Below are 17,765 nucleotides of genomic sequence, written 5' to 3' on the forward strand. Positions count from 1 at the left end.
CCGAGGTCTTGGCAGGAAGGAGCTTAGCCAGCGTGCTTACTGCACTGCGAGGTGGAGGTGAACGCTGTACCGTGATGCTGGGAGGGAGACAGGGCCAGATCACGCGGGTCTTTGAGGCTGTGATAAGGAGGTCGGACTGTAATCTCAGAGCACTGGGTTGCCAGGTAAAATACAGAACATCCAGATACATCTGAATTTCAGATAAAGAACAACTTTTTAGTTTACGTGTGTTCCAAATATTGCATGGGACATACTTATGCTGAAAATTTATTCATTGCTTATTTGAAATTCAAATTTAACTTGGCATCCTGTTTTTTGCTTTGTTTTTTGTTTTTTTTTGTTTTTTTTACTAAGTCTGACAACCCTAATTGACAGGCTGCTGAAAGGTTTTCAGTAGGCAAGTGATGTGATCCAATTTGTATTTTAAGAAGATCCCTTTGACTGCTTCTTGGAGAATGGTTTGCAGGGTGGCATAGTTAAGTGAAGGTAAGTTCAGGGAGACTGGTTAGGTTTTCACAGCAGCTCAGAAGAGGGACAGAGCTAGTCTCGCCCTAGAGACTAGTCTTCTCAAACTTTAATGTGGATAGGAATCATGTCCGGGATCTTGTTAAAATGAAGATTTAATTCAGTAGATCTGGGGTGGGATCTGAGATACTACATTTCTAATAAGCCTCCAGGTGGCGCTGACCTTGCTGGTTTCTAGACCAAGGGTCAGCAAACTATGGCCCATTGGCCAAATCTGGCCTGCCGCCTGTTTTTGTAAATAAAGTTTTATTGAAACACAGCCATGTCCATTGGTTTCCACTTCATCTATGGCAGCTTTCTGCTTTCATGCTATGATGGCAGAGTGAAGTCGATGAACAGAAGACTATATGGGCCACAAAACCGAAAAATATGTACTATTTGGCCCTTACCTGGAAAGTTTATCTGATGCCTGCCCTAGACCACACTTTGAGTAGCAAGGTCTACATTTGGATGGTTACCATGGAGATGGAGAGACATAGGCAGATTTAAGATATATTTGAAAGCACAGAGTGTGGTCTACATTGGTTCATTAAACATTCCCTTCTGACATGAGCCTAGGGACCCTGAGCTGCATGTCGAGACAGCTGAGAACCTGGTTATCAATGGTGATTCATCTTGAAAACATTTACCCAAGAAGCCCAAGGTGTGCTACTCGGCACACCTCTGAATGTATATAGAAATGCGTCTGTGCACACACGGAGAGTGGAAAGACACCGCATAACAGCACCTGGTAACCTGGACGAATCAATTGTCATGCTAGCAAAAAACTGAAGCCCACTCCTGTTCGGACTTACTGCTGGCTGGTTTCCACTTTTCCTACCTCAACTTCCATGATCTCTACTTTCTCATGATGGGGGTGGTCTTTGCAGTAACTGTAGGTGAGGAAACTGAGGCACAGCCTTGTTACCTCCTCTGCTCACTCCACCCCCAGTACGAAACGACCCTTTCCTCAATCTCCTCTCTCTCTCTTTTAAAAAAATGATAACCTTTATCCTATGTCTTAAAGGAAGGGAATATCCAGTGCTCACTTAAGAGGGAAAATCACTTTAAAACAAAATAGAAGATGATTTTAGAAGGCAGGAGAGAAAGACTACACTTTTTCTGTGCACAGTTTTTCTTGGCATTCCTGTGGGATTCTTAGAGTTGCCACATTGACATCTTCCACGGTAAATGCACAAGGTACGATAATTCTCTTGTGTAATAAACTTACAAGGCAGTCTCATACAACAAAGTACTAAAATGACTTATCATTTAAAGACCACTCCAGGGTTGTTAGAAGTTATGAATTTCTGGAAATTGCTTTGAGTATTTTATCTTTCTAGGATAAAATACTCAAATATCAAATAATATTTTATGCACTGATGTAGTAACATCAAATGGTGGCCATGTGATACATACATTAACACCAACAAGTTAATTCCAATTTCTGCGGGGCACAATTTCCTACTAGATAGCAATTTAACACTCAGATGCCATGCTATCTTCCGAGGAGAGGGAAGTAAGCGGTTCTGTAGTTTGTCCTTGTGGTTCTGCAGTGTTCCTAGTGTCATTATACCTTTCTTTAAAATTCAATGTGGCTGCTCTTTCTTTCCCCATGTGGGCATTGCAAAACAATAATGACCGCAAATATGAGAGATTAAGCTTGTATAATAGACTGATCCGTTTTACTTAGAAAGCTGAAGTTGCCCAGGGATAATGAATACAAGATACGTCAGCGGAGGTGAACAGAAACAAATTCTGTGTCGCTTTCGTTCACGGCAAAACTTGCATTTCAGATCACATTTGCACAAAGACCATCTGCTTGATGAAACAACTCTTCCTTCCCAAATGTGTGGATTTATGTCAGAATCCAGTTTTTCACTTTATCATTAAGCACTGGCAGGTTTGGAACTCCAAATTAACATCGGAGGTGTCTGCCTCATAATCTCCTGGGCTACATTCTTTTTCATGGGGGGAAGAAAGGCAAAGGGCTGAAAAATGAAAAAAATGTCCAGATATCCTTTTTTTATTCCCTGCCTAAATTTTAAACATTTCAACAAACCTGTTTTAATGTCTTACTGAAGTGCTTAGGTGCTGAGGCACAGATGAGAGGAGAAACGCAGGCAAATAAAGGAAAAGTCTTCCCTTTCAGAAGGTACCTGAAAGGGTGAGTAGGAAAAGAAAGGGAAAGAGAAGAAGGAATGCTAAGGGGTTTTGTAATGTGAGGTTGTCTGAAACAAAATGCAAGGAAGCTTGGAGACGAAAGATTCGGTTCGCATCAGGTCTTGGAAGCATGATAGAAGGAGTGTTTTATAAAAGAAGAAATCATTAAAAGGATTCACACATCCATTTGCATGAATTAGCAAACCTGGGAGAGTGCCTAAAATGGACTACAGTGCTGACCTGAAATGAAGGTCACTGATTTCCCCGCAACCTCAATGCCTCAGTGTACACAGAGCATAGTTACATGAACGAACCTTTCCAGCCAGTGTTGAGAGATCATCACCTCCAATTATCTGCATCTCGCCCATGGACTGGTCATTCTAAAAGAAAAAGGGGAGACAACATTTTACTGTACAAGAAAACCTTTAAAGCACGTTTCCCTGTCTACCCGGCCAGTGGCGAGACTGCGCCTTACAAATATAGCACAAATAGCTGGTACAGATTCATGGTTGCCTATGGTTACCAAGAGCCACTCTCCTGCCACTGTGCTTGAGACAAAGCACTCTAATGGCTGGCGGGCGAGTCTGTGTGGAGAGGGCATGGAAGGAGTAGAGAGAGGACAAGCAAACCTAATTTTGGGACAAAAAACCATGGAAGGTGCCTGAAGCTATTCTGAGACAGATGGAACTGGAGGAGACAGTCATGCTCCTGGACTTCCCTGGGGTGAGGGAGTGGCTACGGGAGCCCCAGGAGGGGCCTAGCATTTGTCAGCTGTGCCAACGGGCCTCAGTTACAGCCCTGCAGTGGGGAACAATTAGACTGGCTCCCAGAGAGGTTAGAGACCCCCTCTACTCCCTACCAGCGCTGGTCTAATCCCTCATCTGGTGTTGAGGGCAGTTCTAACAGGCCAAGGCTCAAGAACTATTACAGTCAGACCTTCAGACGTGGATGATGAAGCCTTAGGAACTTACTGCAGTTCCAGGAATATAAGACCCAGAACCCCATCCAGAAGACGTTATCACAGTACCTTGTAATAACATATAATGGAAAAGAATCTGAAAAAGAATATATATATCTGAATCACTGCTGTACACCAGAAACTAACACAACATTGTAAACCAACTATACTACAATTAAAAAAAAAAGACTTTTCACTCAAATCCTATTAGGGGTTATGAGCATTCCTTTTCACAATATTTATATACAGGACATTATCCTGTCCCAATTAAACCTCACACACACACACACACACACACACACACACACACACACACACACACAATGAACAAAATATGGATTGTTCCTTAGTATAAACATCACAATAGAATAACATGGGGGCAGAATGGGAAACAGAGAGCAGGCAGCTTGTTTTCTGGCCTCCTTGCAAAGAGGCATTAAAGGAACCGAAGCAGATATCCTACAGGCAACTGGTTTCATGACCAAGCAAGACTGCTGCGATGTTGCAGTCCCTTCATCCAAACAATAACCTAAGTGAGAAGACACCAATAGAGGGACCAGACGTACACTGTGCTGAACCAGGAAACGTCTCCGGTTACTGCTGCGGACAGCTGTTGCTCTGGCTAGTTCACTGCTTTTCTCCCTTATTCTGGCAAGAAGGTCCTGCTTCTTTCCCGGGAGAGTTCATTCCATTTGGATCAGGTGGAGCCAGGCCTTACCTGTATAAATCAGCTATGCCCGAAGCTATGACCAACCTTGAACTTTCAAGCTACTTAAGCCAATTCATTTCCTTAAAGAAATTTTCCCTTGGGTTGGTTTGAATTGGATTCTGTCACTTGCAACTGAGAGTCTAGACCTAGAGTTACTTTGTCATAGCACTGGTCATCCGGAAAGGGAAACAAAAAAAAGCCAACCAACCAATATAACCGTTTTACCAATGAAGCAGCCTTTTATTTTTTCACCTTACTGCTCAAGAGAAAAAAAAAAAAAGACCTTAAAACGTTCTTACTTCCACTTTGAAAGCATTCATTCCTTACTGCAAAGGAGTGGAGACAATGGTTGAAGTGGCCCATATGTTAGATAAAACCAATAATTTTCTTCTTATGGGAACTGATCTTAAAAGGAGAAAATCAAAGGCTAACCAGAATTCGCTGATCTTTCCTGTTTTTGTACAGGCGTTATGTAATCATATATTCACACGCAGTCATGTCAGCAGGTTGAGAACTTGTCAAAAATGTCAAAGGAGAAAATTTTCTTGTCACTTCTAGAGGTGCTGAGATAAGAGGAGTTAATATAGGGAGAATTTCTGTGTATTACACTCACACATGCTAATAGCAGCAAGAAAAGTAAAATTTCAGTGTCTCCAGAGGACTGAGGTATGCAGAATTGGATGGAACAACTAAACCACAAAGTTTGATGTAAAAAAAATGAGACTTATACTCTGCTAGATCAGAGTAAATTTCACAATAATTCTACTATTATCATCTCTATTCAGAAACAAAAACACAACACATCAGAAAGCTGAATACAATGCTCTAAGTCACACATTTAGTGTGTTTTCAAGCAAGTCTTATTTCAGAAGGCCTCACTTAGTCCAAGCTTATAACATATTTTTAATATTAGATTTGCCCTTAATTCATCTGGAATTTATATCTTCCAAGTGTGTATATGGTCAATTGTCCTAATACCATTTATTGAATTGTTTATTTGTTTCCCTACTGGTTTGAAATGTCATTTTTATCGTATCCTTCATTCTAATATGCAAGGATCAATTTCTATATACTTCTGTTTCATTAACCAAAAATGTCTATTTCAGCATCAAAACCATACTGTTAAATTATCATAGCTTTTTAGTATGTTTTAGTGTCTGGTAGAGCAAGTCCCAATTTTTTGTTCTTCTAAAAAATTGTCTTGGCTACTTTTGCACATTTATTCTCCTATCTGGTGGGTTGTTAAGAAGATCAAATGAATTAATACACACAGAACATTTAGAACAGAGCCTGGCATATGGTAAGCACTCAGTAGATGCTAGCTGTGACTGATTTCTTCCCTTTCCTCCCTCCCGCCCTCCCTTTCTTTCTTCCTTCCCTCCCTCCCTGGAAACAATCACTCCTCAATCCTCCCTAGTACACTGGAGTCTGGAGCTCCCTGGTTTAATGACTCTGGAAAATATGTCTGGGATGGAGAAGGGCAATTAGAGGTCCAACTTCTCCATTCATATGCTTCCCATTGCCTTGCTGCATCCAGACCATTCCTCACTCTACCTTCTAAGAACCTGGTGACAAACTAGTAAGCCTTTCAGGAATCCTGTGGCCTGATGACTCCTCTCTACTCTTTGAAATCAGCCTCCATAGACATTTAGATTTTCAGTTTCTCTATTCTGCTGAGTCAATGCCCTTCCTTAATCAGTTTTATCACCTAAAAAACAACACTGACATCTCTTGCCCACTGAGGTCTTCTCCCTTTCCTCTCGTCCTTGTGGGTATATATATATCTTGTTTATTTCTTTACTGTCGTTTCGCTGGGGTTTCAGGAAAAAAAGGAGTTAACTGAATGCATTCAATTCACTGTGTTTAACCATAACATTTTTCTAGTGGTTCAAAAACATCCTTATATTCCTAGGATTGATTTTTTTTTTTTTTTACACCACTGGTTTTGATTTGAAACTATTTTCTTTGGGATTGTTCATCTGATCTTCGTAAGTAAGAATGACCTACAATTTTCCTTTCTTTTGCTACCTTTGTGGATTTTTAAACCCAGTTATACAAGCCTCATATGAGTTGGGTGATTCTTTGTCTTTTTTTCTATATGCTAGAAAGGTCTGTATATGGGTGAATGTATCTATTTTGCTAAGGTTCAGTAGAGCTCAGAATAGGTATTATTTAATCCCCAGTTTACAAACGAGGAACTGGACGCAGCAAGAGTCTGAGTAACTTGCCCAAAGAGGTACTACTAGTAAGTGAAGGAATCCAGTTCAATTCTAGAATTGCCTGAATTGACATTATTCTTGTGTTAATCACCCCCGTCCTCCACAATATTCCTAGAAGGTAGAAGTAATAGTACATCTCTGAGAGTAACATGGAGAAGAAATTGGGTCCTGGTTATACTAATGTAGTAAAATATATAAGCTGAAATGGCTAGGAGAAATCTACATCTTGAAAGAAATATTGGTAGCTGTTGTGTGGATTTATTTAAACAGCAAAGGAAGTCTCTGACGTATAGTTCAGGCAGCCTCAGAAAGAAATATATTGGAAATTTCTAGTTTAGGTGACCTGATCTCCAGGTGCAAAAAAGAGCTCAGCAGGTATGGTGACTACCCAAACAAGAGAATGTGGACTGTTTAGATAATGTTTAGGAAAAAACATAACCGAGGAAGAATAAATATCCTGAATTCCTTTTGAGGAACCGGAAGGGGAAAAGTAAAGAAAACAAATAAACAAAAGAACCACTCTCTCAGCCATTCATTTCCAAAGTCAGAGCAACTTGCTTCATTCAGAATCTATACACGCAAAGGCTTTCTCAACATGCTCCGCCCCCACAGATGCCTTAACTTCGCTTTTTCCCTCTTCTTTTCAGCCTCATCCTCCCTCTCAGCTCTTCTCCTGTGCTCAGTAAGGTCGTCAGTACTATATCAAATGGATAGAGAGGCAAACCCCAAACCAAAACAGTTCATTATAAGAAGCTTTAATGATGAAACCGGAGAGCTTCTAATGAAAATGTTGCAAACTGTTGAAAAATTTTTCAAAAACTCTAACATTGATACCAAGTCAGATAACAAGGACAGGTGAATCAGTTCCAGTGTTTTCTTTTTAACCAGGTGTTGATGTAGGGTGTGGGTCCCCGAGTCCTTTAAGCAGCCTGGGGTCAAAGTAGAGGTCACAGGGCAGTCAGAGCTGGTGGCTTGTGTGCCTGTCCCTTGCTTCACCCAGAGCAGCTCCTCTTATCTCTGTTATATTAACTGGGTTCAAGGTAAGATGATGGCGGCCAAAAAGTTTGAAAACCCTCATGTCAATACTTTCTTCCTTTGAAATGGACTTGCCTTCTTTTCAGTTCTTGTTCATTTAAATATCCATTTGTTTCTGGGATCATTTTTGTTTAGAAACTCATTCTTACAACCTATGTGGGTGAATTGTGAGAAAGGAACATGGTGACTGGTGAACAGGCAGCCGGTGTCCCCAGGTCCCCTGGGGACCAGACTTCCTGGGTTCCAGTCCCAGCCCCACCTTCTCTTAGTTGTATGACCTTGAGGAAGCTACTTAACCTCTCAGTGCTCCACTGTCCCTGTCTATAAAAAGAGTATGTCAATAGTTCCCACCTCCTAGGATTACTGGGAGGAGTAAATGAATTAATACGAATTCAGCACGTAGAAAAGTGCCTGGCGTGTAATAAGCAGTTCCTAAAGTAAGCCTTGTCTTCTCATCGTCTACTTTTAGTCTAAGAAACTTGCACATCTACCTGAGTTTCCTAACAGTGACTTTGTGACGATTCTTCGTTCAGTTCTCTGAGCACACGACTGCTATGTGAATGCCTCGTGCTCTGAGATTAGGGTTTCTGAGGCTGACAGCCACCCATGAGGCATGTGGTTAAGAAGGACTCATGGCCTTCTGTTGCCACTTTGCATCATGGCTACAGTCTTGATTAAAAACAAGCTCAGTTGTATGGTCCTTTGGGGTTTCTCAGTGACCTCTCCCCAGTTCCCAAGCTGTGATGTCTGAATCTTTAAAGCAGACCATTTCATGGGTATAATAAGCATCATTCCACTCTGCTGTTTTCATCTTTCTCCTCAACAGACAGACGCCACCTGGAGATGATGCTCAGATCCACTTTTGTCCTTATCAGCTCTTGTCTGTACTCTGTTGGAGCCGTTTATAGTCAGTAAAGAGTTAACCTTGAAATTGCTTTACAAGATGGCAGCAGAAGATCTGTAGTAGAACATGAGAATGGGGCTTCCCTGGTGGCGCAGATGTTGAGAGTCCGCCTGCCGATGCAGGGGACGCAGGTTCATGCCCCGGTCCGGGAAGATCCCACATGCCGCGGAGCGGCTGGGCCCGTGAGCCATGGCCGCTGAGCCTGCGCGTCCGGAGCCTGTGCTCCACAACGGGAGAGGCCACAACAGTGAGAAGCCCGCGTACCGCAAAAAAAAAAAAAAGAGAGAGAGAATGGATGGCTGGTTTCCTGAAAATTTTCCCGGGCCTGGCTCCATTTTTGCCTTGGGGATCATGAGATACCCCAATTCTTTCCTTTAATCCACCACCTCAGCTTAAGGTAATTTAAAATAGATTTACACTACTTGTCAATAACAGAACCTTGACTAAGGTTTCACACCAACTTACAGGAGAAGTCAATATTTGCAAATTATGATAAATATTATTAGGGACAACTTAGTGGTGACACATCATCACTCATCACTGAGGGCCACTCATCACTGTGCTGTATGAGACCCTAGACTTCCCGGCACACAACGTACTGCTTCCTCCTCCATGTCTTAGCTCGTGGTTGCTCCTGTCACACCTCCCCATCTTTCTTCACAGGACTAATTCCTACTCTTCCTTCAAGACTCAGTTCAGGCGTCATCTCTTCTAGGAAGCTTTCCAGGAGTCCCCTGGACGTGATGTGTCCCTATAACGCTCTATGCATATCTGCATGTCAACAGACCACGTCCAACGGGAATTTTCTGTGAATGCAGCAATTGCCAATAGCATGAGGACTTCAGCACAAACAGCTTTATTTGCATCCTAACTGCACCCCCAGTGGCTGGCACATTGTGGCATCCAGTGTTTGCTGAGCTACACTGAAGCATCTGCGTACATGTGTTTGCTATAGTTTTAATACTTCTTCCTCTACCCATGGGAGACACTAAGTGTTCTCAGGCAGCGCTTGGTTTCTCTTGCTTTAAGTTCTTTCTGCAGCTGTCCAGGAGACGGAAGGAGCTTACTGCCCAATAGAGACAGAGAAAAAATAAAAACTATAAACAAACACATATGAGAAAATATCTGTAAAGCTCAACTGAAAGGGGCACAAATGAAACTGACTTGAGTAACTTGCAAGATGGGAAGACTGAACGAATACAGAACCTCCTCTGTGATGTCTGAATGATTCCCACCCAAACTATGTTTCTTTCTTCTTATTACTAGTGTTTTATTATCTCAGTTATCAAAGAGGCTTCTCGGTACTTTGAAAAATCTAAATGTGAAAATCCATGTGAATTCTGAACATGAAAATTATGAAAATATGAATTAGTAAGGTATGTTAATATCAGTCTTTCATTTCATGATTAGTAAAGGATACATTTTAAAGCCAAACTAGCATTTTAACCCAGAAAAAAAATATGTATATGTTAGCATGTACAATTTAGGTCATTTGAAAGAACACATACGTTTTGTATTTCCCGAATTTGGTGTGTAACTTTGCAAGCAGGATGAGACTTTATTCAAGGACAAAATGGCCTTCTGTGTAATGACAATGATTTATTGCTCTATTGTGATTGGTATTCCACACCACCCAGTCTCTAAGAGGAGTACTGGTTAGCTCAGGGTAATCCCCACCCAACAGAGAAAAGCTCTTTTCTTTATGAGAAATAAAGCAATCTTGGGTCAGAAGAAGCGACCACAATGATGAGAAGCTATAGGCTGGTAGGAATAATAAAGGGTCACCAAGAAAACGGAAAAAGGGAGTAGAAGGAAGAAAATGGACCTTTACTTCAATTTATTTATAAAAGACCCCAGGAAAGAGGAAACTCAGTTTAAAAACAGATTCGGTGACTTTGCTTTACATGGACTCTGAAACCTTGAAGCAGGATATCCTTCTGTTTTAAACCTCGGTATGGATTTGTTGTTTTGGTTTAAATTATGTTTTTAAATTATGAGTCAGAAAGAAAAACAAGTTGAACCCTTGACACAACTCAATGACCCCAAAGGACTTCAGTAAAACCTATGTTTTCAAATGTGGATGACCATATCCCAGTGGTGACTATTTCTTTTTTTTTTTTTTTTGCGGTATGCGGGCCTCTCACTGTTGTGGCCTCTCCCGTTGCGGAGCACAGGCTCTGGACGCGCAGGCTCAGCGGCCATGGCTCACGGACCCAGCCACTCCGCGGCATGTGGGATTTTCCCGGACCGGGGCACGAACCTGTGTGCCCTGCATCGGCAGGCGGATTCCCAACCACTGCGCCACCAGGGAAGCCCGGTGACTATTTCTTGAAAGGTCATTTTCTCCACACAATTTTTTTTTCCCTAGATAACCCAGGGGAGATTCATAATTATAACTTTTAAAAAAAGAACCAAATGGAAATTATTTTTCAACAGTAAAGAAATCTTAAGCCAGCTCTCACAGACCTGTTTTAAGATTGCCAGGGGATGGGATGGTGGACAGGAAGGGCCAAGAGAGAGGACTGGTGGAACATCCTACGCCAGGGAGACCTCCAAAACACACATTGCTTTCTGGCATTAGACTGGATCTGCCTTTGCTCCCACCCAATCGTACTCTGGGTCCAAAGGCTTCTGCTTCCTCGTGTGACTTCTCAGCTCAAAATATTTCTGCAGTTGCCCATGCCTGCAGAATGAAGTCTCATTTTGTCATCGCAATGGGCCAGGCCATCCTTAGAGCCAGGCAACAGAGGTCTTGCACATCACAAATACCAAAACACAAAGACATTTGCTTTTTTCTTTTTGGTCTTAAAAGGAAGCTTTGGGGGAGAATTCTGGAATAGTTTGAGCTAATGAGAATTATGCAATAGGGACGTGTGTGCTGAACTGGGCTTTTCCTCCCACCCCTGACCCTCACAGGGCCAAATCTGTGGTGGGGCAGGTGGTGGTGGCCTCCCTTGGGAAGCCAGACAAAGAGGCACTGGTCTATTTTCCAGGTGGCCCTAAATCACCCAAAGCAGGTGCCTCAGAGGCTGGGCTCCCCAGATAACTGTTCCCTCCCGCCTCTCTGCTCAGGAAGTAGCGTCTCCGAGGCATCTGAGTTGGAAAAGAGAGGCATGAAGAATCTCGCTGCCCCAACTCCCTGGAAAGCTTAACCCGGCCAGTCCCATGAGGGGTTCAGGCAGACTCAGTCACCATCCAGGAGCTGGTCCTGGGCCCAGCTGGTGCCCCACCCTGCCTAGCAGGTACACGGCTCTGCTCGGGCTTGTAGGCTGCAGGGGTGAGCGCCGCTCCTGCAGCCTCCAGCTCAGGTGATCTGGCTAGAAACATGAGCCTGGCCACGGACAAGGCTGTAAAGTTTCAGAACCTTACCTATTTAGATATATGCTATGGGAATCTCCATTTGTTCTCTTGCCCTGGGCCTCATACACAGTAGGGGCAAGACGAACTCTGAGAACCATTCACCGAGTGCCAGGCGCTACGCTAGGGCCATTGCTTACATGAATCCTAACGACGTCCTATGAGGTGTGATCCAGCCATTGCGCTACTTGGTACTTACCTGCGGAATCAAACACTTTGGGGCATACAAAAACCTGCACCCTGGCCACTGTGGAAAACAGTATGGAGGTTCCTCAGAAAACTAAAAACAGAATCACCATATGATCCAGCAATCCCACTCCTGGGCATATATCCAGAGGAAACTATAATTCAAAAAGATACATGCACCCCTATGTTCATAGCAGCAATATTCACAATAGCCAAGACATGGAAACAACCTAAATGTCCATCGACAGAGGAATGGGTAAAGAAGATCTACACACACACACACACACACACACACACACACACACACACACACACAATGGAATACTACTCAGCCATAAAAAAGAGTGAAATAATGCCATTTGCAGCAACATGGATGCAACTAGAGATTATGATATTAAGTGAAGTAAGTTAGAGAAAGACAAATATTATATGATATCACTTACATGCAGAATCTAAAATACAACACAAATGAACCTATCTATGAAGCAGAAACAGAATCACGGACAGAGAATAGACTGGCGGTTGCCAAGGGGCTGGGGGAGGGATGGAGTGGGAGAATTGGGTTCGCAGATGTAAGCCTTTATATATGGAATGGATAAACAACAAGGACCTACTGTACAGCACAGAGAACTACAGTCAATATCCTATGATAAACCATAATGGAAGAGAATATTTTTTAAAAGAATGTATATATATGTATAACTGAATCACTTTGCTGTACAGCAGAAATTAATGTGACATGGTAAATCAACTATACTTCAATAAAAAATACTAAAACTGAAAAAAAAAGAATTAAGGAAAAACTTGCACCTGGATGTTTAGAGCAGTTTTATTCACAACTGCCAAACATGGAAGCAACCGAGATATCCTTCAGTGGGTGAAGAGACAAACAGACTGTGAGACATCCAGACAATGGAATATTATTCAGCACTAAAAAGAAATGAGCTGTCAAGCCATGAAAGGAAGCTTAAATGCATATTACTAAGTGAAAGAAGCCAATCTGACAAGGGTATATATTGTATGCTTCCAACTAAACGACTTTCTGAAAAAGGTGAAACTACGGAGACAGTAAAAAGATTGGTAGTTGCCAGGGATTCAGGGGGAGGAAGAGATGAAAAGCCAGAGCACATTTTTTAGGTGATTTTTAGGGTCGTGAAAATACTCTATGATACCATAGTGATGGATACATATTATTACACATTTATCTAAACCCATTAGAATGTACAACATCAAGAGTGAACCCAGTGAGAGCTGCCATTTCTTCTCCTCCGGGTCCGTTTTTGAGTGACATCCTTTCACAAGTGTGGTCCTTGTCATCAAGGTGGTAAAAACCAGTGCCCATCACTGATCCGGTAGTAGTTTCGACAGGTGAAGAAATCAGCCTGGCTGGTGTCATACGCGGTCTTCACCATGGTCTTCACCACGTGCCAAGCTTGCGGAACCTTGGTTCCCAGGCTGGAGGTTGGGCCCGAGCTCTTGCGGTGGAAGCTCCGAGTCCAAACTGCTGGACTAACAGAGAACGTCAGACCCCATGGAATATCAATCAGAGTAAGGCCTCCTGGAGGTCCTCATGTCAGCACCAGGACCCAGCTCTATTCAACTGCCTGCAAACTCCAGTGCTGCACGTCTCAGGCCAAACAACCAGTAAGACAGGACTACAGCACCACCCATTAAAAAAAAAAAAAAAAGAAACGACAAAAAAATATGTCACAGATGAAGGAGCAAGGTAAAAACCTACAAGACCAAATAAATGAAGACAAAATAGGTAACCTACCTGAAAAAGAATTCAGAATAATGATAGTAAAGATGATAAAAAATCTCGGAAACAGAATGAAGAAAATACAAGAAACAGTTAACAAGGATCTGGAAGAACTAAAGAGCAAACAAACAATGATGATCAACACAATTAGTGAAATTAAAACTACTCTAGAAGGAATCAATAACAGAATAACTGAGGCAGAAGAATGCGTAAGTGAGCTGGAAGATAAAATGATGGAAATAACTACCAGGGAGCAGAATAAAGAAAAAAGAATGAAAAGAATTGAGGACAGTCTCAGAGACCTCTGGGGCAACATTAAATGCACCAACACTGGAATTATAGGGGTCCCAGAAGAAGAGAAAAAGAAAGGGTCTCAGAAAATATTTGAAGAGATTATAGTCAAAAACTTCCCTCATATGGGAAAGGAAATAGTCAAACAAGTCTAGGAATCACAGAGAGTACCATACAGGATAAACCCAAAGAGAAACACGCTGAGACATGTATTAATCAAACTATCAAAAATTAAATACAAAGAAAAAATATTAAAAGCAGAAAGGGAAAAGCAACAAATAACATACAAGGGAATCCCCACAAGGTTAACAGCTGATTTTTCAGCAGAAACTCTGCAAGCCAGAAGGGAGTTATTTAAAATGATGAAAGGGAAAAACCTACAACCAAGATTACTCTACCCAGCAAGGATCTCATTCAGACTCGATGGAGAAACTAAAACCTTTACAGATAAGCAAAAGTTAAGAGAATTTGGCACCACCAAGCCAGCTCTACAACAAATGCTAAAGGAACATTCTCTAGGCAGGATACACAAGAGAGGGAAAAGACCTAAACAACAAACCCAAAACAATTAAGAAAATGGTAATAGGAACATACATAGCGATAATTACCTTAAATGTAAATGGACTAAATGCTCTAACCAAGAGACATAGACTGGCTGAATGAATACAAAAACAAGACCCATACATATGCTGCTAACAAGAGACTCACTTCAGACCTAGGGATACATACAGACTGAAAGTGAGGGGATGGAAAAAGATATTCAATGCAAATGGAAATCGGAAAAAAGCTGGAGTAGCAATTCTCATATCAGACAAAATAGACTTTAAAATAAAGACTATTACAAGAGACAAAGAAGGACACTACATAATGATCAACGGACCAATCCAAGAAGACATAACAATTGTAAATATTTATGCACCCAACATAGGAGCACCTCAATACATAAGGCAAATGCTAACAGCCATAAAAGGGGAAATCGACAGTAACACAGTCATCGTAGGGGACCCCACTTTCACCAATGGACTGATCATCCACAATGAAAATAAATAAGGAAAAACAAGCTTTAAATGACACATTAAGCAAGATGGACTTAATTGATATTTATAGGACATTCCATCCTAAAACAACAGAATACACTTTCTTCTCAAGTGCTCATGGAACATTCTCCAGGACAGACCATATCTTAGGTCACAGATCAAGCCTTGGTAAATTTAAGAAAATTGAAATTGTATCAAGAATCTTTTCTGACCACAACCTTATGAGACTAGATATTAATTACAGGAAAAAAAACTGTAAAAAATACAAACACGTGGAGGCTAAACAATATGTAACTAAATAACCAAGAGATCACTGAATAAGTCAAAGAGGAAATGAAAGAATACCTAGAAACAAATGACAATGAAAACACAATGACCCAAAACCTATGGGATGCAGCAAAAGCAGTTCTAAGAGGGACTTATAGCAATACAATCCTACCTCAAAAAACAAGAAACATCACAAATAAACAACGTAACCTTACACCTAAAGCAATTAGAGAAAGAAGAACAAAAAAAACCCAAAGTTAGCAGAAGGAAAGAAATCATAAAGATCAGATCAGAAATAAATGAAAAAGAAATGAAGGAAATGATAGCAAAGATCAATAAAATTAAAAGCTGGTTCTTTGAGAAGATAAACAAAATTGATACACCATTAGCCAGACTCATGAAGAAAATAACGGAGAAGACTCAAATCAATAGAATTAGAAATGGAAAAGGAGAAGTAACAACTGACACTGCAGAAATACAAAGGATCATGAGAGATTACTACAAGCAACTATATGCCAATAAAATGGACAACCTGGAAAAAATGGAAAAATTCTTAGAAAAGCACAACTTTCCGAGACTGAACCAGGAAGAAATAGAAAACATAAACAGACCAATCACAAGCACTGAAATTGATACTGTGATTAAAAATCTTCCAACAACAAAAGCCCAGGACCAGATGGCTTCACAGGCAAATTCTTTCAAACATTTACAGAAGAGCTAACACCTATCCTTCTCAAACTCTTTCAAAATATAGCAGAGGGAGGAACACTCCCAAACTCATTCTACGAGGCCACTATCACCCTGACACCAAAACCAAAGATGTCACAAAGAAAGAAAACTACAGGCCAATATCTCTGATGAACATAGATGCAAAAATCCTCAACAAAATACTAGCAAACAAAATCCAACAGCACATTAAGAGGATCATACACCATGATCAAGTGGGGTTTATTCCAGGAATGCAAGGATTCTTCAATATACGCAAATCAATCAATGTGATACACCATATTAACAAACTGAAGGATAAAAACCATATGATAATCTCAATAGATATAGAAAAAAGCTTTCAACAAAACTCAACACCCATTTATGATAAAAACTCTCCAGAAAGTAGGCATAGAGGGAACTTACCTCAACATAATAAAGGCCATATATAACAAACCCACAGCCAACATCATTCTCAATGGTGAAAAATTGAAACCATTTCCTCTAAGATCAGGAACAAGACAAGGTTGCCCACTCTTGCCACTAATTGCTCAGCATAGTTTCAGAAGTTTTAGCCACAGCAATCAGAGAAGAAAAGGAAATAAAAGGAATCCAAATCAGAAAAGAAGTAAAACTGTCACTGTTTTCAGATGACATGATATTATACATAGAGAATCTTAAAAATGCTACCAGAAAACTGCTAGAGCTAATCAATGAATTTGGTAGAGTAGCAGGATACAAAATTAATGCACAGAAATCCCTTGAATTCCTATACACTAACGATAAAAAAATCTGAAAGAGAAATTAAGGAAACACTCCCATATATCACTGCAACAAAAAGAATAAAATACCTAGGAATAAACCTACCTAAGGAGACAAATGACCTGTATGCAGAAAACTATAAGACACTGGTGAAAGAAATTAAAGATGATACAAACAGATGAAGAGATATACTGTGTTCTTGGATTGGAAGAATCAACATTGTGAAAATGATTGTACTACCCAGAGCAATGTTCAGATTCAATGCAATCCCTATCAAACTACTAATGGCATTTTTCACAGAACTAGAACGAAAAAATTCACAATTTTTATGGAAATACAAAAGACCCTGAATAGCCAAAGCAATCTTGAGAAAGAAAAACGGAGCTGGAAGAATCAGGCTCCCTGACTTCAGACTATACTACAAAGCTACAGTAATCAACACAGCATGGTACTGGCACAAAGACAGAAATATAGATCAATGGAACAGGATAGAAAGCCCAGAGATAAACCCATGCACATATGGTCACCTTATCTTTGATAAAGGAGGCAAGAATATACAATGGAGAAAAGACAGCCTCTTCAATAAGTGGTTCTGGAAAAATTGGACAGCTACATGTAAAAGAATGAAATTAGAACACTCCCTAACACCATACACAAAAATAAACTCAAAATGGATAAAAGACCTAGATGTAAGGCCAGACACTATAAAACTCTACGAGGAAAACATAGGCAGAACATACTATGACATAAATCACAATAAGATACTTTTTGACACACCTCCTAGAGAAATGGAAATAAAAACAAAAATAAACAAATGGGACCTAATGAAACTTAAAAACTTTTGCAGAGCAAAGGAAACCGTAAACAAGATGAAAAGACAACCCTCAGAATGGGAGAAAATATTTGCAA

General features: G+C 40.8%; 1 protein-coding gene across 1 annotated transcript in view; it reads right to left on the bottom strand.

The window, feature by feature from the left end:
- PRTFDC1 (phosphoribosyl transferase domain containing 1) overlaps positions 1-17,765 on the bottom strand; it is a 91,744-nt gene that overhangs the window by 15,228 nt on the left and 58,751 nt on the right. The window contains exon 4 of the mRNA XM_082834191.1: positions 2,982-3,047. Within this exon, the coding sequence (XP_082690317.1) occupies positions 2,982-3,047 (66 nt within the window). The remainder of the gene's footprint in view (positions 1-2,981; positions 3,048-17,765) is intronic.

Source organism: Leucopleurus acutus (genome assembly GCF_964270905.1).
Source record: "Leucopleurus acutus genome assembly, chromosome: 1".
NCBI classification, from domain to species: Eukaryota; Metazoa; Chordata; class Mammalia; order Artiodactyla; family Delphinidae; genus Leucopleurus; species Leucopleurus acutus.